The following is a 25,472-nucleotide window of genomic DNA, read 5'->3' on the forward strand; positions in this document are numbered from 1 at the left end:
TCGTCAATGGTTGATGGGGAAGGGGGGGGGGAGGGATAGACCAAACATGTATTCGTTTGGCCCCAATATGTTCCTCTTCACCCCGCCTATATAGGAAAAGAGAGGCTTGGGGGGGGGGGGGGGTTCGTGCGAAATGAATCCAAGATATCAAAAGTCCATTTTGAATTCAAGAGCTGTCCTGTGTGTGTGTTTAACGCATGTCAAATTTGAGGGTGAATAGCTTTGTTTCTCAGATTGTATTAGTAAGACTGTTAGCTGCCTGTCTGTCTGTCTGTCTGGCGTAGTCAGTCTGTCTGTCGGAGCCTTAACATAATATGAAGTAGGTGTTGCTCCTCCATTTGGAATTTTGATCACGATCCTAATAAAGCAATTATTTTCGCAGTATCATTAATTTTTCAAAATTTAAGTAAAGACACTTTCACATATAGTATTAAAGGTCTAGGGACACCTATGAAAAAACATTGTCCTAGTCTAATGGGCATTAGAAAGCATACAAAATAGCTGCAACTCCCATCAAAATCCATCAAAGATTGACCATTTTATGTTAGTCTCTTTCTCAGTTCAAGTTTTAGTTATGAATAAACATTAGCTTTTTATGTACATTGATGATATACAGGGAGTGACTGCCTAATTTTCTGTTCATGACTTATATAGTTACAGAGATGTTGTGTCGTCCAGTAGGGGGGGGGGGGGGAGGGGTGTATATAATGGGAGGGTGTAACGTGAGTACTTACAAGCAAAATGGTGCTACATTTGTCAATTTCCTTTTGTCTTAATACGGATTTGTTTGTTTTTGTGAATTTGCTTTTGGGCAGGTTGCAGAAGAAACTAGTGACGACACAAAGGATAGATTGCACTCAGAACCGAGGAATGTCTCGTTCCTCTGCCGGATGAAATGTTTCAATGGAACCAGTACGGGTCACGTGGTATGTTGTACATAACTATATTCAAATTAAAATATTCATAAAGCATCGTAACTGCATGCCATTGTTGTTTCTACTCCTTGTTCGTTTTTGTTACCGTTGTAAATAACAGAAATACAAATATACAAAATTTTAACTACCTTTCCGACAAAGGGGCGGGGAAAGGGGGAGGGGATTATTTCTCTTACTGACGCCACTGGTAATTTTTCGCTTCTGTGGTCAGAGAGTTTAATACATTACATAATTGCATGTAACCCCCCAACTGTAATGTTCATTTTTTTCTTCATTTTTTTCCCTTCATTTTTCAAACCTCAGAAAATGTTGTGCAATGGTACCATGCACACACTTCCAGAAGCGGTCAAGTCTAGAAACAGTCCGTGTCAGGTTCTGTTTGTTTCGTTCCAACTGTTCTCTGCAGTGACGTCGAACACGGACTTGGAATCCAACGGCCGAGCGTTTTGGACAAGACATAAACTTGACTTCACAACGACAGCTGTTGACGATAGGTGAATATTCATGAAATGGTTTTCAAGTCACAATGTACGTATCAGTTATAACAACAGCTACAACGAACTAGAGAATAAAATGAAGACTAAGACTGTCGTTGTCAGTACTGAAGAATTTTCAGAAGTAGTTTTTTTCTTTTCCTGAACAAATAAATACAGCGACAATAGCTTCATGTCAAAACATTGTTTTCGCCCTATTAGATAAAAGTGAGATGGACTGTATTATGTAATCGTAATGCCAAAACATAGCAGCGAATGGAATGTCAGCAATTGCGTCTCTGCAGGTATACACAAGTTTACCCAAACCGTACAGCTATATTGTAAACTGCTAATTGTGTACAGAGCTGAAACTTGGGTGAAATGGCTGGACGGTGACTGCAAAAAAGGGGCTAAATTAAAACATATTTACCACTTTCAATATGTTAGAATTATAACTTTAATTAGTCTGTTATTTTTGTTTGATTTTCCGTTTTACAAATACCGTATTTTTGCCCCACTTCTGTTTATGCAGGATTGAAACCATTTTTGGACTTGAAAGCTCGGAAATGTTGAACACGTCATTGTATAACGCAATACACACTGACGATCTTGCCGCGATGTACGCTTGCCACAAAGCAAGTAAGTTCTTTCAATATCAATAATATTTCATTATTTCCATTAATTGTACATTTACCTACTTCTATAGTCTGTAGTTTGATGGACGGAAGGTCGGGGAGGGGGGTGGGTGGTGGTTATCAGAATGGTTGATGGAGACGGGAAGAGAAGTTGAAGAGGACGAGGGGTGGGGGGGGGGGGGTTGCAAGTGGATGGCGTTGAGTTGATATTCTCTGTACCACCAATCCCTGCTCCTTCTCTTCCCCTCTTCTACCATCGTCCGCCTCCATTCCTTCACAAAATGTGATTTCCTTTTTTTTTTTAGATGGTTGGTCCCACCTTAAAACATTTAAAATGTATATGCATTGCAAGATATGTGCGCACAGACCTAACATACTAAAGCACAGTAGATATGCGCACATCCTTGTAAGGTTGTATGATATTGTGAGACAGTTATGTGTTGGATGTGTTTTTATCTGTTACTTAGCGTTTCAATTTAGTTGTTTCAAAATGTGTCGGCTAACTCGAAACAAATCCATAAAATCGTTTATACTAACATATTTTGCAGTTTTAGAAACAGAAGAAAGTCACGTGATATTATTTCGCCTAAGGAACCAATCAGGTTCGTGGGTGTGGCTTCACTCGTACGGTCATCGAATCACGTTGGAAAATGGAGAGGAGGAAATCATATTTACGCATACAATACCAAGGTAAGACCATTTTTTTGTGACGTTATAAGTACAACACAATTGGCAATGTAGTCTTCAGCTACGCATGCTCAGATAGCCTTTGAAAGATAGATTTAGTAGAATTTAGTAGAACGGGAACCGATCACATTAGGCAAGAAGGTAAATCGATTTTTTAATGTCTTTAACAGTATGAAGGAAATTAAAAACCTTTTGTTTGTAAATTTTTACAGATATACGAAGTAAGTAATCAGTAAGGATGGTGGGGATGGGTAGGGGTGGTGAATGAAGTTGTACAATGGATGAGATAATTTTGGAATGTTGGATGGTAATAAATACGATTTTCGTTTCTGTCTACATTCAAAGGGAGAGAGATCTTCCATATTTACATCAGGAGGAATCAGCAAGAAGTCGATATGCTCATGAAGAGTATCTCAAAGTCATAAGCACAGCCAGTCAAGACAACGAGCAGTACGGGAGTGCAACCTCCGAGCAGGCGCAGAGAAGGCGATGGACAAGTAACGATACTTACGTCGTGGCCAGCCAATTAGGACATAAATTAAAGGACGACTACTCTGTCTCTTTACACAGTCCACACGGGGCATGTCCGTCCAGCTATCACCAGGCCAGTGATTGTCAGTCTGAGCTATCTAATACACCCACAGAACCAGGACACGATACTACACATCAGAGAACCTTCAGCCAATCGCATTCTCTAATCAACAATGACTATCAGTCACAGGTCGATGGCCCGCATCACATTTCGCCAGACTTAATAGGCGAGTCCACAAATATGTTGGCCCAGTACGGTGACATAAACCCAGCGTTATCCATGTATCAAATGGTCGCACATCTGCCCCCAGAAATGTATGACGTGAACACATACAGAAAACATGCACTACGCTTGATGGAAAACGCGCATCGTGAATGGTATCATCATCGCATGCCACCTATAGCGCACATGCAAGCAGCTAACAGTGATATGTACTTTCAACATTCCGATGGCGCCGGGAATCAATTTCCGGGGATGACTGTAGCCCCTCCCACGCCGCCCTCTACGCCTAACTTGATACCTTACGGTCAGAGTGGATCTCACGACCCTCATCACCATGGTTACAGCCGTCCGTCCTCTTCTTGGACGGAACATTACATGAATGGCTTACAACAGTCACAAGCAGAGTATTGCGCGTCATATATCGTCAATGGGGAAGTGCAAGTGAAGCTTGTCAGAAATGGGATGTACCCGTGGGGTAGCAACGGTTACTATGGCGACGCCTACCAACCGTCTGGCAAGCTCGACCCTACGGTGAGCCACTGTGGTGGGTACCCTGTCGACAATGTTTACCATCGAGATCAGGATAGCAAACCCGGTTTCGAGAGTGAAATCACTTGCAAACATTCCAAACGTTACGCTTACTACACAGATTTCAACGGCGAACGACTTCCTTGTCCGATGGCTAATACTAAAGATGGCTGCTTAGCGAGAAGGATTCAAGATCCGAGTCGACCGATCACAGACCAGCAAACGTACGACGAGGCGGTACTTTCCCAGTTGCCACCAATTAACAGTTTTCTAGGATTTTTACAAGAGGAGTTACCGTCGTGTTGATGATTTTAAATTAAAATCAATTTAGGTATATTATAGGGATACGAAGCGAATGTTCCCCGCCCGGGAGATTGCATATAAAGAAGATATGACAAAATGATAACAAATTAATGTTTTACAGTTTATGTCAGAATAAAGGTTCTAATGGAAAACAAAGGAACCATTGGTGAGCATTGGTCTTTCCGTCCAAAGAAGTCGTCTCCTAAATAAAAAAATATTTGACTCGGGGCATTCAAACCAAAACATACTGGTAAGCGTTTGAAGTTGATCAAATGAATAGCGCCAGCTATTTTTCTCCACTGATGAAATTCTTCTCGTTAAACTTTTTCGTTTGATTCATCATATCCTTTCAAATTTATTTTATTTGTTATTATGCAATATAATTGTCCCTAGCTTTCCTCTTTAAAGGGAACAAAACAGGGGAAATGATTGTGAAAACATTACTCTGTCCTTTTCACCATGTGTTGTATAAGTTATTGTCCATGGGACAACGGGTAAAACTTGCAATTTTACAGTGCAGGGAGATCGGTGGGGAATAGGGTTGTGGAGAAAATTTTGAGGAAGAAATTGTACCAAGGTATAAATATTATTGCTAACAAAACGATGTACTTAAACTGCTGGACAAGCTCAATATATTAGCAGCACTAACTCCCCTTCCCTCCCAAGAATACCTACCATTCCGTCTCCAATTAAACATCAACTTAAATTCTTCAGAGTTAACCTGAAAATACATGAAAAGCTCTCTACCAGAAAACAAAACTTGTAATGACCCCAGAAAGACAGCTCAAAAATGACGAGGAGAAATATTGATATACATATTTTCAAATAAATGCTTTATTCAAAGGAAATGTCTACGATTTTTTAACCATGTGACAAGAAAAAAAGATGTGAACTTTTCATTTTTAATAGGATTCTAAAATATAAAAAGTGGAAACAAAACAGGAAAAAAAAAATGAAAACGTTGATAAAAATAAAATTTCAGTGCTTGAGCAAAATACATCCTCTGTACATGTCATATGCCAGATGTATAATACTTTTCGTTCAGAAGAAACTTTTCTTTTAAAAAAAAATTCCAAATCCTGTTCTCGTGTATGCCTTTTAATCACCATATAAACAACTGACAAATTAAATTTAAAGCATACAGAATAAAATCAGAAAAAACAAGTAATAATAATAATAATAATTATGAAATGATCACAGCATCACTTTGCAAAGAATGAGTTGTTTCAAACAAGCAGTTTGTACAATAATTTGATTCGAAAAGTCAAGTCTTGTTAAAAAATATATTCCTCAGATTGCTGAAAATAGGTTTTACATTAAAACCTGAAACTGTTGTGTGTTATAGCAAACTTTTCAGAGGAGCATTATTGGGCTCTATTTTACATAACTGGAACCTTAAAAGGAGATTTACATGCGTAGGTAGTACTTACACACGTAGGTGAGAGTACTGACCATTTGCAATGAAGAAAAAAGAAGGAAAAAAGGTACTTTGCACACATAAGAAATGTTTGTTAATCTCTAAAGCCATAGAAACTAAAATATTTCTATTTTGTTAAGCTTAGATACCAACATCCCTATATAGCCTTATGTGTTAGGCTATTGTCATTGCAAATATATGAAAGTAAAAAAAAAATATTTGTCTCAGTAAAAGACATATTTGTTGTGCTTTCTGCCCACCCCACCAACACCCACACCCCTTCCCCCTGCTTTCTCCTCAAAAAGAAGAAGATACCCTTGAAAGGGTACTGAACTTCCAGTTAATGTCTAAAGACAATGCAGATAATTAGTTAAAACTTGACAATGCAATAGTCAACTAAATGTACTGAAGAACGAACACACTATGGAAAGTATGGGAAGACTCATTGTTCTTCATACTTACATACTTAAGAAACTCAATGTTCATACTATATTTATACTATGATAAGTAGTAGCATTTACAATAGTATTAACAGAATTCAGTTCATACTTGCAGTATGTGGATGAATTGTTTCTATACTTATGTAAAATGAACCTCAACTGTTCTTTTCAAATTTTCCTTTCTGCTTGAGAAGGTTGTGGATGTAAACACAGTTATGTAATGATGAAAATGTTAACCTCCAAAAAACAGTATTTTGAATATAAAAAAAAATCATCAACTGAACATAAAGTATTGTGTTTTTCCAGATTCGTTAAATATGAGGATGATATTTATTACTGAAACAATCTCCGAATTTTCAGAATACTTTTCACGTCATAGCTTGAAAATGTGATTGTCAACATTTTGTTGTTGTTAATGATACTCACTCATATTAATTCATTGTATTATTTTATTTGCCAACTAGATTCTATATCCCTTAGAAGAAGGAAACAATACAGCCATTGTATTATTCTTTAATACCAAATTCCACCTAACCCTAGCCTCTCCCTATCTCCACCCCCCCCCATTTCTCCACCTCACATTTGTTCTTAAATTCCACCTTTTCTACACTTGGAAATTTAAAGTTAACAGAATTCAGATTTCAAATCTGAAGAAACATATTGCAATATTTACATTATTTTCCGAAAAAAACCTTAATATTTTATCACAACTATTGTATATTCATTATATATTCTTTATAACTTAGCTGTTGTGTATTACCATCAGTAATCCTTACTAACTATTCTAATGATAATCATTTTCTCTTATAAATATTCATGAATAGATGCATATTCATGTCGATACAATTGAGGTCACAACTGACACAAGGGGTTTGAACATGATCGAAAAACGTTTAACATTTAAATATTTTCTTTGAACTGTCTGGTGAATTGCATCATAATTTTTTTTAATATATAAGATCTGAAACAAACTTCAACAAAATGTGATCATTCAGGAATTTTCTCTATCATTGTTCAAGTTTATCTGGTTTTCATTTAGTGACTGCATCGAGAATTTCTATTATTGTTGTAAATTTTGGAGATCATTTTCACTTTTTTTTATAAATGTGTGTGGCATTTTGTATATACGATTACAAATAGTAGTTTCTGTCCAATCAAGTCTTTTAGATTGGAGGTACAAGTTATTACTAATGCATAAGTAACGATGATGCCAAGATAGATATGATACCAAACGAAAAAATGCTCACCACAAAAACGAGAAATTTTACAAGCAAATGGTATCTACTTTTCTACTAGGTGCATGGCTCAGGTTTGTAAAGATATTGTAGGTCATTGATTTGGGATTGCTTTAACTGATACCAAGGGCAAAATGCTTTCTCCCCTCCCCCCCCATCCACCCCACAAATTAATGTTCTACCTCCACAAGCACCATAGCCAACAATACAAACCTATCTTACATAGATAAGGTCCACATCCTATCATACATACTGTAGATATGGTCCACAACCCATCTTACATATATAAGGTCAACATCCTATCTTACATAGATATGGTCCGCAACCTATCTTACATAGATAAGGTCCACGAACTATCTTATCTTACATAGATATGGTCCACATCCTATCTGACATATTACTTAGATAAGGTCCACAACTATCTTACTAAGATAAGGTCCACAACCTATCTTACATAGATAAGGTCCACAGCCTATCTTACATAGATATGGTCCACGAACTATCTTATCTTACATAGATATGGTCCACATCCTATCTTACATAGATAAGGTCCACAACCTATCTTCCATAGATAAGGTCCCAAAACCGATCCTACATAGAGAAGGTCCACAATCTATCTAGGTACACAATATTCAAACAGCTTGCTCATATTGACAATACTAAAACTATCGGATTTGATTTAGGAGATTATGATGGAGACCAGTAGGCCCCTTCTATTGTTCTTGGCCCTAGGGTACTGCCAGATTGCCCAAAAGGTCAGTCCACTTTGGCTGACAGACAGAATCGGGTGATGAATCTTGAAAAGGCTTATTACGTCACTTTTGTAATTTGGAAATAGAATTTTAAATTATTTGACTATATGGTGCAATAAGACTAACTATTGTGCAATTCAAGATCAAACTTGATTGACAAAAATCATCCAACTGATGGTTTGCTTTAAAAATAGAAAAAAAAAGGAAAAATAATATTTTTTGCCCAGTAGCTATTGTTTGTTAACAATTGACCAGTTCTTACCTTACTTCTCATAAAAGTCGGACATGTTTTCATCACAATGAGAACCCTCTTGATTTGATTATGTAAATAACATCTTTTTGAAAATTCTTGCAGGTTCATGCAAGTCAACACCAATAAGGTTTAATATATATATAAATATATATATGTATATATATATATATATATAAATATATATATATATATATATATACACATACATACATATATATATATATATATACATACATATATATGGGGGTACATAATTAATTTTGGAGTACCCCAATTCCCTTTCCTGATGTGAGATTTCTGGAGGTTAAACATATTGATTGTTGAATATTTCAATCAATTATTAAAGAGATAGTAAAGTGTAAGGTTACTACTTACATTTTAAATTACTCATATATGATTTAAGATATTTTTTTCATCGCTGTTGCTTCGTTTTTTGTTTTTAGAGTAAAAAAAATAAAAATAGATACCTTGGGATACGCTGTAGGCTTGACATGAAATGCACACCACACCTTTGATAGTTATTGAAATATTTCAATCTAAGTTGAGTAAAATACCAAGAAAAAACAATAAAAATACGAAGTTAGAAAAGTAAAGGGGAAAAAGAAAATGTCTTTAGAACAAAACACATAACAAACAAAGACATTGTATGTCTCTGAAATGCTTTACAATTTACCACTCTTTAGCTTTTCAATGTTTTTAAATTAATCTTATTCTAGATGTGAAATAGAAATATTTGTAGGTCATACTGGCAATTTCTTTTTTTTTCTTTCTATTTTTCTTTTTATCGTTATTATTATTATTATTAAGGTATAACCTTGTACATTTACAGACATATGTACAATTATGTACAGCATCATCCGGTGAATACAGTAGCCAAATCAGATTTCTAAAACTGACGTTTATCATCTCTCGTCTCTTATTTCGCTGTGATCACAACTATTTCAGATTCTTCAGAGTACTGAAATGAAAAGAAAGTGAGGAGACATGTAAGCCATGTATAGGCTGTTGATGATACCCACCAGATTATTATATGTAACTCCTTAACGACAGTCTCCCTTGTATGTCACGACCATAATACTTTTTGAAGTGGTATCGCCCAACTTACACCTAATTACTCAAAATATACAGTAACACACATCTGTGAGTTACAAAAGCACCACAAAAAAACTGTGGCTTGAATCTGATAGATGGCAGCACTACAGAAATTTGCTGAGAAAGATTTTTCAGGCTTAAAAATGCTGTATAAGGTGCCTTCATACCCTTCTGCAACACTCCCCCCCCCCCCCACAACCCAGATAAAAGGGAGGTAACCTTCTAAGGGCCTTACATAAACTTTTGTGCTATTTTTAAAAGTTAAATATTAAATCAGTTTGACTCAATGGGGTCAGCAGAACTTAAGAGGAGAAAGGGAGGGGGGGGGGGGGGGAGGGTAGGAAGTACACTGGATTTTATTGTAAGGTTTGGAGACAACCCATCTCTACATAAACTGAAATGAGGTGTACACTGCTAGTGATAACTGTATGCAGGATATCACAGAATATGCAAATGAGTACATTATTAGGGAATTATCATTTGTATTCAGTTCTTCCAAGTCTTGCGATTTCATGGAAACCTGGTGCTCCCATCCCCCACCCCCCTCATACTGCAAACTTTCTGCAACTTTTGCAATACAACTGTTTTCATGTTTCAGGGTTGGGAAACAAGAAAGCAATAAATATATGTGTTTTCAGACTAACTGCATGGGCTAAGCATTTTCTTCTACTAACATTAAAGATCACATGAAGTTCATTCTCATGCTGCAGATGAAAAGTGAACAAAATTTTTTCCATAAAATTTAATTTAGTCTAGACTGATCAGAAGAGGTATTTAAAGTACTCAACATGATTCTATCCGTAAGGTTGATGATTTTGAAATGAAGTAATAATAGGGGAGAAAGGGTTTGTATCCTCCCACCTCCATAACCCCCACCCCCCACACCAGGGTTTGACAAACTCTGCAAAGACCTGCAGTAAATTGATGAACAGTTCTTACTCTCCTCCACCTCTACCCCCCCCCCCCCTTACCCTTACCTCCCATTCCTTTCCTTCCCCTTAATATCATCTGAATCCCTGGTCATGTTTTATTACTGTTTACAATTATTACCTCTTTGGCAAAATCTCCCTTTAGTGTTGGCTGGACAGAAACAGTGTCCCTGGAAACACTGACCTCCATTTCGACAATGGCGAAGACACTTTCCTGAAGGAAACAATTAACACACAGAAATTACACTTTTAATCAATTTTCATATTTAGTTTAGCTGAATATTGTTTAATTATATCATAATTTGATTTTATCAAACCAATTCATGAAACATTATACTTTCTTAATGAAGAAATGAAAAAACAAAAACAGTTCGAAACAATGGGCTTACTCAACATTTCAAGTTTCCACCTATGAAGGAACAGTTGTGTTCACTTTAATGTGAACATTAATGAAGTCAATATTCAAACAAAACAACTGTTGATCTGATTGTTACCATTTTCAGACAACTCACTTCAGTGAGTACACTTAGACCAAAGGTCACATCAAAATGTCATTGCTTACAACCTATACAGCTGAAAGGCAAAGAAAATGATGTCATATTCTTTTATAATGAATATTCCACAAGCAAATTGTTTATTTTTATTAACAAATATGCATATTCATATTTCTTTTCTAGGAATCGATCAGGTATTTTCCTGTCCTCTTCCCTTATTTTTTCTGTTAAAATCCATCTTTTAAGTTAAGTTCAAACTCTTCTTCTTTTCTTGGCAAATCTACTCACGCTCAAGTTTGGCCAACGAGATTGCTACAGCTTCCTCCCTCAGGGCACACTTGGCCTCTCGTCCAGGCTCGCAGGCACAGACACCAGGCTCAAGACAGTAACTTCCTCTCATGCATGGTGGGTCACAGATGGCTGCAATAGCAATAAAGACAACCATGTCAGTGTGAGAGACATGGAGTGCCAAGAGGGCCAAGGAAAGGAAAATGTAAGAATATTGACCCTATGCACCCCACCTGCACTCATTCAACCTCTAACCCTCCTCCTTCCCACACCCCCCTCCCTTCAACGGGACTGATGATAACATTGTGGATGATGATAACATTGCTTCATGGTCCCAAAATTCAGTCAAGAAATGGTCTATTCAAGTCCTGTCACTGTAACAACATTTGGCACACGCAAGGCTACGAATATCCATGGCAATATAATTTATTCCAAAACTGCAAGAGAAATGCTAAAAGTGTATCAAATTGTTGTAAGCTTTGTGGCCAAATATTAAGCACATCTAGCATCCTATAATTCAATTGATATACCCCATTGCCTCTAATAACTGGGAGGGTCCTTTCGAACAAAGCAGGCTAACAAGGTTTAGACTCCTACTAGTTGCCAATAGTGAGTGTTTCATTTTCTAGAGTTCACATTTGCAAATAAAATTTAGAGTTGTTATTTTATACTGACAGGGCCATTCTAATAGTTTCTTATATCTGTCCCCAGCCTTTGATGTAAGTTATCACAGGTTCTTTTCAAAGTGGCAGTACATACAGGGGTGGGGGTGGGGAGAATTATTCAATCCTTAAATCAAAAAAAAGAAACCTTAATGGTCAAGCCTATATTGAAGCATGGCCACACACATAGAGACACACATTCTGTCTTGTTGTACCCCTCCTTGTCCCCCCACCCTCGCCCTACCAGTCACCAACTTACAAAGCTTCCTTGTGTTCATCTCTCAAGGAGCTTCCTGAGCAATAATTCCATAAATTAAGCAAATAGTATATTCTCAGAAGGGACAGTCTCGGAAGGAACTCCACTTCAAACAAGGTGAATAATTTGAAGTGCTTTATCAGCAAGAAATTTATGTACCATGCAAAAGCCCCCCAAAAAAATGCAACTATTGCTCATACTTTGACTTCTTCAAGATGTGCAATTTCCTATGAAAACAAAATGTCAACATGAACCATTACAGCAAGGTATTTATCCAAATGATCCAGGTCCAACCTGTTCTCTTCACTTTCAGTTTCAAAATAATTTTTCATGACTTTTCTATGATCAAATGGTCCAATGTGATCCACAAAGTCAGGCTCTATAGCCAGGAATTCTGAGTTTGAGAGGCATCTACAATTTAGGAAAGGGCTTTGTTCCTCGTATAAACCTAGTCGGTTCTTGATGATGCACTCAGTATTGAAGACATGGGGTAGGGGGAGAAGGAGGGGGGTAATACATGATGCCAGATTCCGTTCAATATTTCCTTCATTTTGCTACTTAACAGGAGTACTAAGATGGAATGAACAATACTTCCAAAACATCAGTGAGTTAAAACAAAAAGTGATAAGCAAACTCTAGACACAGTGTGAGGAACACAACAACACATTATTGTTTCTCTACGTTTAGCTTGCTATGATGTTATAACTACACAGAAAGCGATGAAAAAATTGAGATGACCGTATGTATGACATTACCGTGGAAACTGCAACCAACTTTTTTGCAATGCAATTTTTTTTTCTTCTGTCAAACAAAGATAAACGAGCAATATTTATTGCAACTTACGTAATTGGCACGTAGCTCCCTTGTATCCAATCGGACACTCACAGTGGTTTCGACCGACGCAAATTCCATTGTTAAGACACGGCTGCACACATTTAACTTTACCTGTACAGACAAAGGACAACAGTACAATAGACAAGCATGCAAAAGACAGAGGTTAATTTCTATTGTTTTTAATAGCATTTTCTTCTGTGTTTTTTTTTTCTCTTTTCCGAAAAGCAGGATGTTAAAAATGCAGTTAACAGATTTGTTTCACCATTTATGTCAACATTTTTTTAGTACATTTCTGCAAATAGATACTCTATTAAATTGAAGGAAAATTCGTTAAATGGGGATATTATTCCTCAAAATCCCTTGTCATAATTTCCACAAATACAATGGGCTGGAATATCTTTTTCTTGGCTTATTGAAGAGAAAAGAGAAAATTTCAACTTGATGGTGATGTAAAGAAAAGAACTGACTATACTGCTAAAATATCAAGTTCTTCTTTTTTGACACACACTTTTGGATAAACTGAAGAGGAAGGGTGGGCGATTGGTAAAGAAATGAATTATCTTAAATTATTGCCCAAAATATGGCCTTAATTATTTTCTGTGGTACCTGTACTATTTTGTTGCATTTGTTCTTTGTGTTACTAGTATTTCTCCTGCTGTTTTTTTTTTTTTACAATAAACAAGAATTATCAACAGTTTTGTTGGCATGCAGTGTTAGGCTAAACCTACAGTTCATTAAATCTAAGATCTAACAAACATGCAAAAAAAAAAAAGTTATTAATATACACTGATCATTGACATGGACAATTATTACAAAAAATATCCCAATTTAATATAAAAAACTCTTAAAATGGTACAACAAAATGGCCAAAAATGAATAGAAAGAAAACCCCATAATAATCCAACTTTCTTTGTTTGTCAAATATACAACTATCATAAATTATTCTGAATGAGGTTATGGAAAAGAAATTTGACTTTTCTTGTTTGCATACATGAATCCATGTGTTTGGTACTCTTGTTAACTGAACATATCATACTGAGCAGTAGTGGGAACATCTCTTACTGCACCCCTCCCTTGTTCCTCTCCCTCTACCCCCCATCCCGGCTCCCCCAGCACCTGATATCAAGTGCATAGAGCAATTTCAGTACTCAATACCAGTATAATTATCATATATCTACAAGCAGATCATTTCAACTTCCTTGGCAATTGGCGATTCTTATTTGACATTCTTTACAGGCTGCATGAGAATCAGCTGTTGCTTTTACCTGTAGCGTTTATTAGGTTGTGGGTTTTTAGTCGCAATTGTCTGCTTATGAAGAACACATATATATCCCCTTCAGGAAACCGTCACAGTGGTGGCATGCAAATATTATCTATACATTGCCATAGACTGACATAAAACAACCTTTCATGTTGAATTGGGTGTAATTTTCTAATTAGATACCATTTTTAAACACCCTTCCAACATAAAGTGACAAAGTAAAGGCCTACGTTTACTTAGAATTTGCTAAATGTTTTTAAAACCTCTTTTGGACATACCTAATGGACATACCAATAGATACTTAATATGACCTCTCTATACGTCTCTTACCCGGCTTGCCTGGTTTCCTCCTCTTTCCCGAAGTTGGTGGGTTTAATTGGGGTATCCTGCAACATAGCACTCCTGAGATAAGGCCCTCCTGGTAGTCGCAAGAGGGGTGACCCCCTTCCCGTAGTGGGTTATAGACGTCGATGCGGCCCTCTGCGATGCAGGAGGATTGGCGGCGCCGTCTCTTGGAGCAGTGTCTGCCGATCCCACCCATGCTCTGATTACTATCTTCCACACAACTGTAGAACGCAAGAACGCAACAGTATGTCAAGACAAGAGTGCATAGCGGGTAGGATGGTAGAGATGAGGGGAGGAATGGACGGAGGAATGGGGGGAGGGGAAAGTAGACCGCAGAGAATAACCAGTTTTTAAGTCGACTCGATAGTTACAATTGTGTAGGTCATTAGCTTGACCCGTCATGATTTTATTTTATTAAATATAAAAATTTCCAGTTTGTCAGATTTTACTAATCAATGTTTCATACTTGTATGAAAAGTGTCCAGGTGATGAAATGTTTTAGACTCGGATGGATTCCTTATTACCCTCTGCTTCCCTTCATTTTTAAAATGTCTCGATTTATTTTCCTCGAATTGCAATTTTAATTTGTGTATAACACTATAGATATATATAGGTTCGTTGAAGATGCTGACCAAACACAAAAAAAACCTGGTTAGAGGGACGGTTTAGTGTAAAAATAAAGTAGCAAAATTTGCTTGTTATTACCAAAATTCAATACTGACTTGCTATAGTGCAGTTTATGTTGTATAAAGGTCAAGTCAAAAAATTAATAAGTATAATGTGCAAATAGATACGTCCAAAACAGTCTAAAAAAATACTTCAAAGCTAGTTAGGATTTTCTGAGGTGGAATTGCACTAGACTCATCCTTAAGTTCTTATCTGTTCTAGACTCTTTGAATGGTAGAATGAGGAGGACAGAGAGAGAGGGAGATAGACCTGAATGAGCAAGTCACTGAGAGTGGGTGGTCCAAAACGGTTACAATATAGACATCGTACAGTGAGAATGCAGGCATTGTGAGAAGACAGGGAAGTGAGGAGTAAAGTAACGCTAAGACTACCATGCAAATAGATTAACCAACATTGTATAAAAGCTTCTTTTTTGTGTGGAAAGTTTTGAAAATTTGTGACCATGTTAGCAGCACATCTAGCAATTTTGTTGTCACCAAATCTAGTCCCTTTTACGTGTTACACAGTACTTATAGAACACTTTCTTCTTGTGGAAGTCATCTAGCTGTGAAAAAAATGTCACGACAGAGGCCATATTCTCAATAGCCTAGCAATTAAATGAGCAAGGTACCTTTAGATTTCAACGGTTCACAGGTTATGAATTACTGAATAAAAAGGAGCGTGTGTAAGTCTTCAGTACCAAACAATGAACAGCACGTTGGTTATCTTCCTCTTAGGTTTTGCTTTGGCTGACGTATTGCATAAGATCTCGTACTTAATGAACCACAATTGATACCAACTGGTGGAGGTAGGAATTTTAATTAGCACCATTCTCTCTGTGACAGGGAAGAAGGGTCTGATGCCAAGCACCCGGCCACACACGTAGGAAACCTCACTCTTTTGAATTGTTACAGGACGGATTATTTTCCTAGATATCGTCTAACGCTAATATTCTTCTTACATTTTGCTTTGTGTTTGCCAATATTGCAGTATTTGTTGACTTTTCAACGAACGTGCGTCAGGAGACTGACACTTTTCAAACTTGACAGTGTAGTAGGTACGCAGGATGAATGGGATAGGGTTTTGGGGTGGGGTGCAGTGGGGAGAAAGCTGAAGGAGAAACCTTCAAAGATGGAAAACATAGGTCAGTTGATCTCGTTTGATGATTCAATTACTTTTGTCACAATATTGCCTGCTAGCAAAACCTTGTCTCCATCATCTGTTTATGACTGGACTGGCAGTATGGCTAGGCTATTAGTGGGCATTTTTGCCATGTTTTGGTATTTTGGCATATTTGTACTATATTCCCTCTAGTTGTTACATATATATGGTCAGTACAGATAGGTTAGCAAGCCTAGCCTTTGTAGTGTTATCAAGACACACACCTTTGTTTATAGTATACTGTGAAATCACTGTATCATGTGCTCTGCCTATCAATCACATTTACACAAAAAGATATGTAATTATTGGAAAATTGGAATTGTAAATCTGAATCTATAATTAGCAAACGAATATTCAAATTTGTCACATTGTGACATTGCTTATGTTTTCATCACATCATAACTGAAAACTATATCCATCTCAGCCAAATTAATCTAAGGTGGATGAAAACATGCATAGTGAAATTACTGAATGCTTTGGTTAGTCTCAATAATGCTCTTTCACCCTTTCTCCCATCCCACCACCTGTAAAACATCTTCTCTGTGAAACTACCACCAACGTTCACTACTGCAAATTGCATCATACCACCCACCCCTTCACCCAGGCGAACCACTTAAAAAATTCTCTGTGAAGTTACAACCAACCTTGTACACTTTCCACCGTTGACTGCTGCATCGTAAGCGTAACATCCGTTGATTCCCGTCGCATCGAACCAAGACACTGCTTTGAGGAGGATCCAATCCACATGGCTACAGACACGCCAGCCGGGCGCACAATGGACCTTACCCTTGCTAACATGACCCTTCCATGAGCCCCCGCAAGCTGCCACATCTTTCAGATGGGCCAGACCGTCAACTGTGCCATCCATGCATCCAACATCTACTTTTGTCTCTGTAAAGGTTGAAATCCCAAAAAAGGGGAAATAAAATGCAAATTTTGAAGGAAAATGCTAACAACAAATATTGCAATTTACTGTATATTTCCTGTCATGTTTTACCAGAAGGATTACAATAAGCTGAGTCTTGTTTTAGCTCTATATACTGTACATGCCCTCCTACATCCTCCCCTCATCCTTCAGAAACATAGGAAACTTTTAAAAAGAGGGAGGGGTGGTAGAGAGGCAGCAGGGTTTGGGGCACCTCAACACTAGAATTGCTTTTAATGACCAACAGGTGATTTTAAGAAGGCAGTTTTGGCATTCTTGTATAAACATTTCTAATAAGGCTACTTTTTTGGGTATCATCAAATAGTTCTGGTGTATTCTCCAAGGCATTTCAGGGTTATGTGGTATATATATAGAAAGCTAATTCCTTGATCAGTTGGTTATGTGGTATTCTTTAAAGTGATCTTCAAATGGTCCAGTTAAAAAATAGTTTGAATTTAAGTAAGAGTGGAAGCGAGGTAGGAACCTCATAAGAGCTTATAAATATTCAACTTTTATATTTTAGAAGCGCTAAGCAAATGCCGAAGCTACATGGCTCAGCACTGCAGGCTATGACAGAAATAATTATTGTAGACTAGAAGTTGTGTTAAAAATAGTGTTGGCCATTGGGGACCTCCTTGGTTACCAGCTTCTTTATACTGCATTATTGTATATATGTACACACATATACATACATATATATATATATATATATATATATATATATATATATATATAAATATATATATATATATATGTATATATAAATATATATATATATATATATATGTATATATAGATATATATATATATATATATATATATATAGATAGATATGTATATATAGATATATATAAATATATATATAGATATAGATATATATAGATATATATATATATATATATATATATATATATATATATATATATATTTATTAATTGTGTAGAGAATTATTCATGAAACCAAGTGATCCGTTAAAATTTCTAACATTCATTTTCCTTTACAATTAATTAAAATCAAAACGCTGGAATTGGAATGTTCCTCCAACCGCCTCATGAAAATAGCCGTTGAACCTCAGCTGTGCTCCAGGATCAACATGCCTGTTTACATTACTGACTTTTCAGTTTACTTTTGGAAGCTGCAGCGCTCACCAGGCTATGACAGACTTAATTATTCTAGCCTAGATACTTTTCTCAAAGATGACAAAGACGCCCCCAAAGATTCAAGTTGGAAAATGTAGTCATACATTTTAAGTTATGCAATACATTGAAATTAGTAAGGTGTAAAGAAGCTTTCCATATACACACTGTTATGTTTTCTCCCTATCAAAGGTATAGCCTAGCTTTAATAAAGTGTGCTCTATAGCTTAAAGGTGTTACTTTAATAGTAACCATGTATCTAATTTGGTTCCCTTGGTTCTTCCAAGGTCAATCTGGATAAGGCTGGAGGCCTAATTGTGGACAGTTGGTCATGATGAGAGAAGCTTAATTAGATTTTGGCTTCTGTATGAGCTTGTAGTAGAATATTAATAGGATATTTGTCAAAACTTTGCCATAGGTGAATGTACCTGGAGAAAACAAAATTTATCGATGTCCCGCTAACTGTAGACTATTTTTATTTTTTGAATATAAATTCAACAATAACGTGTGCTATGTGCTCGATATGTTTCAAAGTTGGCCGACAGACACGAATGTGCATTCCGTAGTGGATCTATGTTGGGATAGAAGGGGTACAAGAGACATTAATGTCTTCATATTTTACCTAGATGAGAAATAGTGAGGATGACGTCTTCCCTTGCGTAACCAGCAGTGTTAGCGGCCAGACACGAATATTCACCGGCGTCGTCAGTGATGACATTTTGAATACGCAGCGTCTCTATGAATGGCAATTTAGGGAAGAATAAAACAAAGGTATATAGGATTAGCATATTAATGTATTTACAGTAAATTGATGTGTAAATTGTTGTGCTGTTTTTGTTACATATTAACATCTCTATTTCCATAGCAACCATCACATGCAAACCTAGCTGTCCTTGAAATGGTTGATTGTGTCTGGCAATGCATGCATGTAAAGTCTCACATCTGACATGCAAGTAAGGACAATTAAAACAGTTATAGCTATATTTGGACTGCACATTAACAGCAGTGTCAAATCTAATGTTTCATATTCGAACCAGAATCTGTTACTTTCATAAGACAAGTCACAATTAACTAGTTGACCTACAACACTTGCATATAGATACAGTGGTACATTAACCGAAGCCTAGCCTTGTTTGTAAATTAGACTCCGGCAAGCAGCTGTTATTATAGTCAGTTCATTGCTCCTAAATTACCAGCTGTTTGCACCATTTTCCCGTGAGAAAAATACATTGTATTGTATTTAATGAACGTTGCACCGTTTCATTAATTAATGTTTATTAAGTGAATATCATGAGCATTTGGTAGGAAATGCATAAAGCACAAAGAGTAGTACTCAAGGGATAAAACCCAGCAGGTACTGTTATTTATAATTAACTTTATTGATGACAATCCCTAATTACTCCCATTGAACATAATCCCAGAGAGAACTAGCTCATTTGACATGTCATCAATAAAAACATAGATACTGCCCCCCACTCTTTTGCTCTCCTAATATGACAAATTGAGAGAGTTTGCTTTGTAATCGAAACACCATGCACTCTTGCTTTCTGTTTTCTTGCTATACATGAAGTTACTTTTAAAAGAGATTATCCTGTTTGCTCAATGGTCAGAATGAAAAAAAAGGAAGCTTTTTTAACAAGCTTTTTTTAAAGTAATTGTATCTACCTCTTTCTATGAAAATTCTGTCGGACTGATGAAGTGTTCGGCCGTCTTTCAACCAATTAACCATAGGGTGAGGACTCCCTATTGCTGGACAGCTTAAGGTCCAGTTTTGACCTGGTGTGACCTTCAATCGTGTTGGAAATCTCTGAGTAATCACTGGTGGTTTCTCTGCAAGGAGATGAAAAGGGAAATTTCAATGGGTAACATAGCTTTTCCTCTCAACGTATTAACACAACAAGGGGAGTCCTGCGATCAAACTTTGACACATCTTTTTCTGCTCCTGGCTCTCAGATGATGTTTTAAATGCTAGGGCCTCGAAGATCCTTTAATTACTTGGTAAAAATCATGGTAACAAAGACTCTACAGTTAGCGTCAAAGGGGAACAGGCAATTTGGCCTTACAGAGGGGGGGGGGGGGGTTGGAAGAAGAATGATAGAGAAGGTTTACACACAGTTTACCATCATCTTGCTATAGGTAACAGCAGGCTAGTAGTGACAAGTTTGCCCTCAACACCAAGCCCACTCCATCTAAATTTTTTCGGTGGGATGTATAAAATCGTATAAATTCTCTCCACCCTTGATGGAATATGGGACAGATATCCAGTTTTCATGGGAAACACTTCTTCCCTCCACTGTTTTCCTCCAGAAAGTTTATTTTAGAGTTTGAACCTAATCTTACCTGGAACTTTGCAACAAAGGACACCAGTTATTTCGGGAGAGTATGAACAGGCTTCGTTACTCGCAGAGTCTTGACAGCAGCTTGACGAGATAACGCCTTGACCCAGGCAAGATCTTTCATTTTCAGAGTGGTACGGACAGTCTTTACCTACCCCAGCCATGTCGTCCTGTGAGAAGAAGAGTAAAAAAGAAAGATGTACAAATCTATGTAATCAGATCATAAGTGTATATAGAGCAAAGTTTCTCATGAATTAAAAGTTTTTGCTGTAATTTTTGTGTTTGAAAACAATATAGGTCATCAATGCTAGCCCTAAATTGTTTTGGTTATAAATGGTTTTAGATTTTCATAAGAATATTTTGAGACGTTCTGACCTTTCCAAATTATTCCCAGACACTGCTGAGTGTTCGGTTACATCATTAAATGTCCAAATATGGTCAAAAATGGTATCAGGAGGGAAGAAAAGAATTTTTTTTTTAAATATTGAACATGAGTGCCCATTAGTATTTGACTTCTTGGCATATTTGAGGGCAATCGTACACATATGTTCCACGAGGTAATTTTGTAATGCAATCTTTTTACCAATTCCTGATAACATTCCTGTCATATTAAGGCATATTCACATGGCTGACATTGATTGCTTAACAAAAATTGCTGAAAATTTTTCTGTTTCTTTAGGTCCAAACCACATCCTCGTGTTGGCCTTTTGTAAGATGAATGTAAATATTTAAATTTGGAGATAATAGTTTGTAAATGCACAGTTGTGTGAATGTCATGGGGGGGGGGGGGCTAATCCTGTCAAATATTTCGCTTTGTCTGCATAATATTTAATTTTTGTTCCACACATAAAAAATAAACATTCCAAACAGGATGTGTTGAGTTTGTATAAATTGTGTGTATTAATGAAATCAATAACAGATTTTTAAACTCATGGTTCTTTTGTGGTCGATTCATAGACACCTCTAACAGTGAACCAGAAACTTGATAATTCATATCACTCTTTAATTGACCAGTTGTCATAATTTCAAGTTTATTATGGGGCACCTTTTAGGATCTTTAACAATTCTTCCAGCAGTGGGACATGACCGGAATCGTGTTTTTAACTATCAGTCCAAACCTCACAGATGCTGATTTCACCCTAGAGCCAAACTAACAGCAAGACAGAATTTTTGACATCTCAAAAAATAAGTTTAAGCAGTTTAAATTTATAGTTGCTTTAACCTTGTGAATTCATGACAAATTACTTCCCAATTGGAATTTTTTTGTTAATTGCTTTGCAAAATTTTATTTAGCCAGAGTCCTACCACAGTCATTTGCAGCACCCCATGCCCAAAACCCCTTGACGGACAAACAATCTTGGAAAATTAATATAGGATACTGCGGTCAATACCAAAAAAAAAAAAAATAGAGTAGAAATTGCTCCGGGGCAAACGTTTAACATGTTGGTCTGTCTAATAAGTACTTCTGGGAATTATTCAGGCTAATTTTTTTTTTTTCAAGTATATTTGAAATACCAAGAAAACCTGGGATCTATATATAAAGGTAAGTCAGTCAATGAATACTGACATATTACACATTATACTTAGAAGAAAGATACAGACAAATATTGTATAAAAATTATGAAGACAATAGAAGGGAAAGAAAGAGCTGGGATCCAGGAGGGAGGGTATCCAATAGAAAAGAAATTTATTTGTTTCATCTCCCAGGAAGCCGGTATAAGGATGACGAAGAAGAAGAAAAAGAAAACGAAAAAACAAAAACTGATAAACTAGACAGGTCATGTCCTTCACAGTAGGGCTGGAATTCCGTGGTCCACGGAAACGACTAATACGATCTCCTCTCTCGCAGCGTGAGAACGGAATGGATAGAGGGGTGAGATATCAGGAATCAGGTCAAATGTACCTGGGAAGTTGTTAATGGCCTCATCAAAGCCAGTTAAAAATCAATACTTGTTTTGCTTTTGAAAATGTCAAGTGTGATCAGAGGCTGTCGAGATCAAAATTCAGACGTTCCTGCTTCGACAATATATACGAACGGTGAAAAGAAAGATGATTAAAAAAAAAATATGGTCCTCAGAATTTGATCCTCCATATGTCACTTGAAGATTAAAAAGTTTAATGTTTCAAATTGGTTGGTTAAACATTATCGATTTCTTTTTGCCGAGGGGGGGGGGGGAAGGGGTGTCAGAAATGAAGGCTTATAATTATAGAGTATTATATTGCATCTTGTATAACTGTCTGTTTGTATCAATACTGATCTAGAAAATGGGTTACAGCATTAATCAAAATGGCAGCTCTATATAATCTCTTATAGAAATATGGTGAGTCTTTTCATGGCACAGATAATTAAAGGCCAGAAAAATCAAATATGATAAAGAATAATGAATAATGATTAAAAAAAAATGGTCCTCAGAATTTGATCCTCCAGATGTCACTTGAAGATTAAAAAGTTGAATGTTTCAAACTGGTTGGTTAAACATTATCGATTTCATTTTGCGGGGGGGGGGGGGAGGGGTGTCAGAAATGAAGGCTTATAATTATAGAGTATTATATTGCATCTAATATAACTGTCTGTTTGTATCAATACTGATCTCGAAAATGGGTTACAGCATTAATCAAAATGGCAGCTCTATATAATCTCTTATAGAAATATGGTGAGTCTTTTCATGGCACAGATAATTAAAGGCCAGAAAAATCAAATATGATAAAGAATAATGATTAAAAAAAAATGGTCCTCAGAATTTGATCCTCCAGATGTCACTTGAAGATTAAAAAGTTGAATGTTTCAAACTGGTTGGTTAAACATTATCGATTTCATTTTGCAGGGGGGGGGGGAGGGGTGTCAGAAATGAAGGCTTATAATTATAGAGTATTATATTGCATCTAATATAACTGTCTGTTTGTATCAATACTGATCTCGAAAATGGGTTACAGCAATTTTCAAAATGGCAGCTGCATATAATTCTTTTATGGAAATGTGGTGAGTCTATTCATGGCACAGATAATTAAATGGCAGAAAATTTAAATATTGTATTTAAAGTATCCCTTTTCTTGGAAATTTTTACCAATACTGGAAGAAAAGAAACTGTAGAAGATGCAATTATTACAAGTTTCTTTAAAGGAATATTTAAATGTAACAAAACTGTAGTGTTTGGTGGATGGTGTTGGGAGTTTGGGGTGGGGGGGGAGGAGGGAATCAGAATGAGCAATAACTTACAGAAATTGCTCTAATGATTTTACCTAAGCTGTTCATTAATCATCATCATGCCTATACCCTGCCCAACAGGCTCATTCTTCACCCCCTAACAAAAAAAGGAAGGCCTGATTGTCTGACTGGTATAACCAGCAGAAATACTTAAAAAGTTACCCTGGTAGAGGTTTGGTAGTATAACATTGAGCTTTGCTATTAAATGCACATGTAAAGGAATCTTTGATTAGTAAAATATGTATGAATATAACCCCAAATAAGAGCTGGATTAAAAGAGTTTTGATTGGTTAAAATTAATATGTAAGCTTAATATTCATTTCACTATAGGTTGATCCCGAAAAAAATGTCTAGTCTAAAACATGCTGAAGTTCAAAGAAATCTATTAGATAAAATAAGGAGCTATACGTACAACATCTTATCCACGACTCAATATGCTTCCTTGCCCTGATTACCTACGAAACCAATCACTCGTAAGAAAACCTCTCTCCTCTGTCTTTAATCCTCTATTCGACATATGTAGGGAAGAATATTTTGAAATAATGATTTTAATTAGCAACCAACATAGGCTTAAAACATGATAACAGCCAGTTGATAAGCTGTTTCTTCCAGAACCGAAATAAAAGCCGGCATACCAACATATGGACGAGACTATGCCGTCCAGAGAATAGTTATTCCTCATAGCCATGAAGATGATATCAAACATACTGAAAATCTATTTATATACCATATTATTAAAACAACCCCTAAGAGTTGAAAAATATCAAAGGATATAATAAACATATATCCATAGATTGGAAAGAAAATTTGGTTATTCTCATTTTCTTGGAAAGATATCCAAAAGAGTTATTAAATGTCTTTGTCTAAAACAGGAAGTGGAAAAGATGAGGCAATGACCCTTTCTTTGAGAACTTTTTCAAATGAGTTTATTTCTAGCCTGCACCCTGGCATGTTCCTACCAGAGAAGCTGGGCATCACCTCGCTGCCTTAGCATCCCCGTAGCAACTGTTTCGCTCACTTAAAGGAACAATGACAGGATGCTGTGTCACTAAAGAAAGACTTGACAAACAGAAGGCTCTCCCAAGGCTACGAATATCATTAAATTAATTTATTTTCTACTTTTCAACATTGCCAGCTGAGGAATGATCACCAAGATTTAGTATTTATAGCATAGTATGTAATTAACTGATTTCACATATCTAGCTATTTGGGGGTCATGATAGCATAGTCTCTTTAATATAGAGTACTCTAGTTATATATACTTGTACATGTTAATTCTATTGAACAACCCTACTAGTAGCCTGCTGTCTAGTTGACTGTTTTAAAGGGAAAGTCAGGTGACTTAAATTGATTGCTGAAAAATTAAAAAATCTTCCATCTCTAGATCAAATGAATTGATTCATTATTCATTTTTTGTTTTCGAGGGAAATGCGTGGGCAGAAGTAAATGGGGATATTTTAAAATATAATT

General features: G+C 36.4%; 2 protein-coding genes across 7 annotated transcripts in view; one reads left to right on the top strand and one right to left on the bottom strand.

Moving 5' to 3' along the window:
• The window catches only part of LOC139967458 (circadian locomoter output cycles protein kaput-like), a 49,581-nt gene extending 40,602 nt beyond the window's left edge, over positions 1 to 8,979 (top strand). For 2 of the 4 annotated variants that reach the window (XM_071971303.1, XM_071971304.1), the window contains 5 exons: positions 816 to 926; positions 1,239 to 1,429; positions 1,941 to 2,047; positions 2,592 to 2,733; positions 3,076 to 8,979. In XM_071971303.1, the coding sequence (XP_071827404.1) occupies positions 816 to 926; positions 1,239 to 1,429; positions 1,941 to 2,047; positions 2,592 to 2,733; positions 3,076 to 4,318 (1,794 nt within the window). In that variant the 3' untranslated portion in view covers positions 4,319 to 8,979. The remainder of the gene's footprint in view (positions 1 to 815; positions 927 to 1,238; positions 1,430 to 1,940; positions 2,048 to 2,591; positions 2,734 to 3,075) is intronic. The other 2 variants (XR_011792997.1, XR_011792996.1) reach the window with 2 other exon arrangements.
• LOC139967459 (uncharacterized) overlaps positions 5,128 to 25,472 on the bottom strand; it is a 69,047-nt gene continuing 48,702 nt past the window's right edge. For 2 of the 3 annotated variants that reach the window (XM_071971306.1, XM_071971305.1), the window contains 9 exons: positions 20,802 to 20,967; positions 20,127 to 20,291; positions 19,084 to 19,197; positions 17,045 to 17,291; positions 14,559 to 14,794; positions 12,977 to 13,078; positions 11,216 to 11,347; positions 10,555 to 10,647; positions 5,128 to 9,370 (listed from right to left, as the gene is read on the bottom strand). In XM_071971306.1, the coding sequence (XP_071827407.1) occupies positions 9,363 to 9,370; positions 10,555 to 10,647; positions 11,216 to 11,347; positions 12,977 to 13,078; positions 14,559 to 14,794; positions 17,045 to 17,291; positions 19,084 to 19,197; positions 20,127 to 20,291; positions 20,802 to 20,967 (1,263 nt within the window). In that variant the 3' untranslated portion in view covers positions 5,128 to 9,362. The remainder of the gene's footprint in view (positions 9,371 to 10,554; positions 10,648 to 11,215; positions 11,348 to 12,976; positions 13,079 to 14,558; positions 14,795 to 17,044; positions 17,292 to 19,083; positions 19,198 to 20,126; positions 20,292 to 20,801; positions 20,968 to 25,472) is intronic. The other variant, XM_071971307.1, reaches the window with a different exon arrangement.

The sequence above is a fragment of the Apostichopus japonicus genome, chromosome 5 (assembly GCF_037975245.1).
Source record: "Apostichopus japonicus isolate 1M-3 chromosome 5, ASM3797524v1, whole genome shotgun sequence".
NCBI lineage: Eukaryota > Metazoa > Echinodermata > Holothuroidea > Aspidochirotida > Stichopodidae > Apostichopus > Apostichopus japonicus.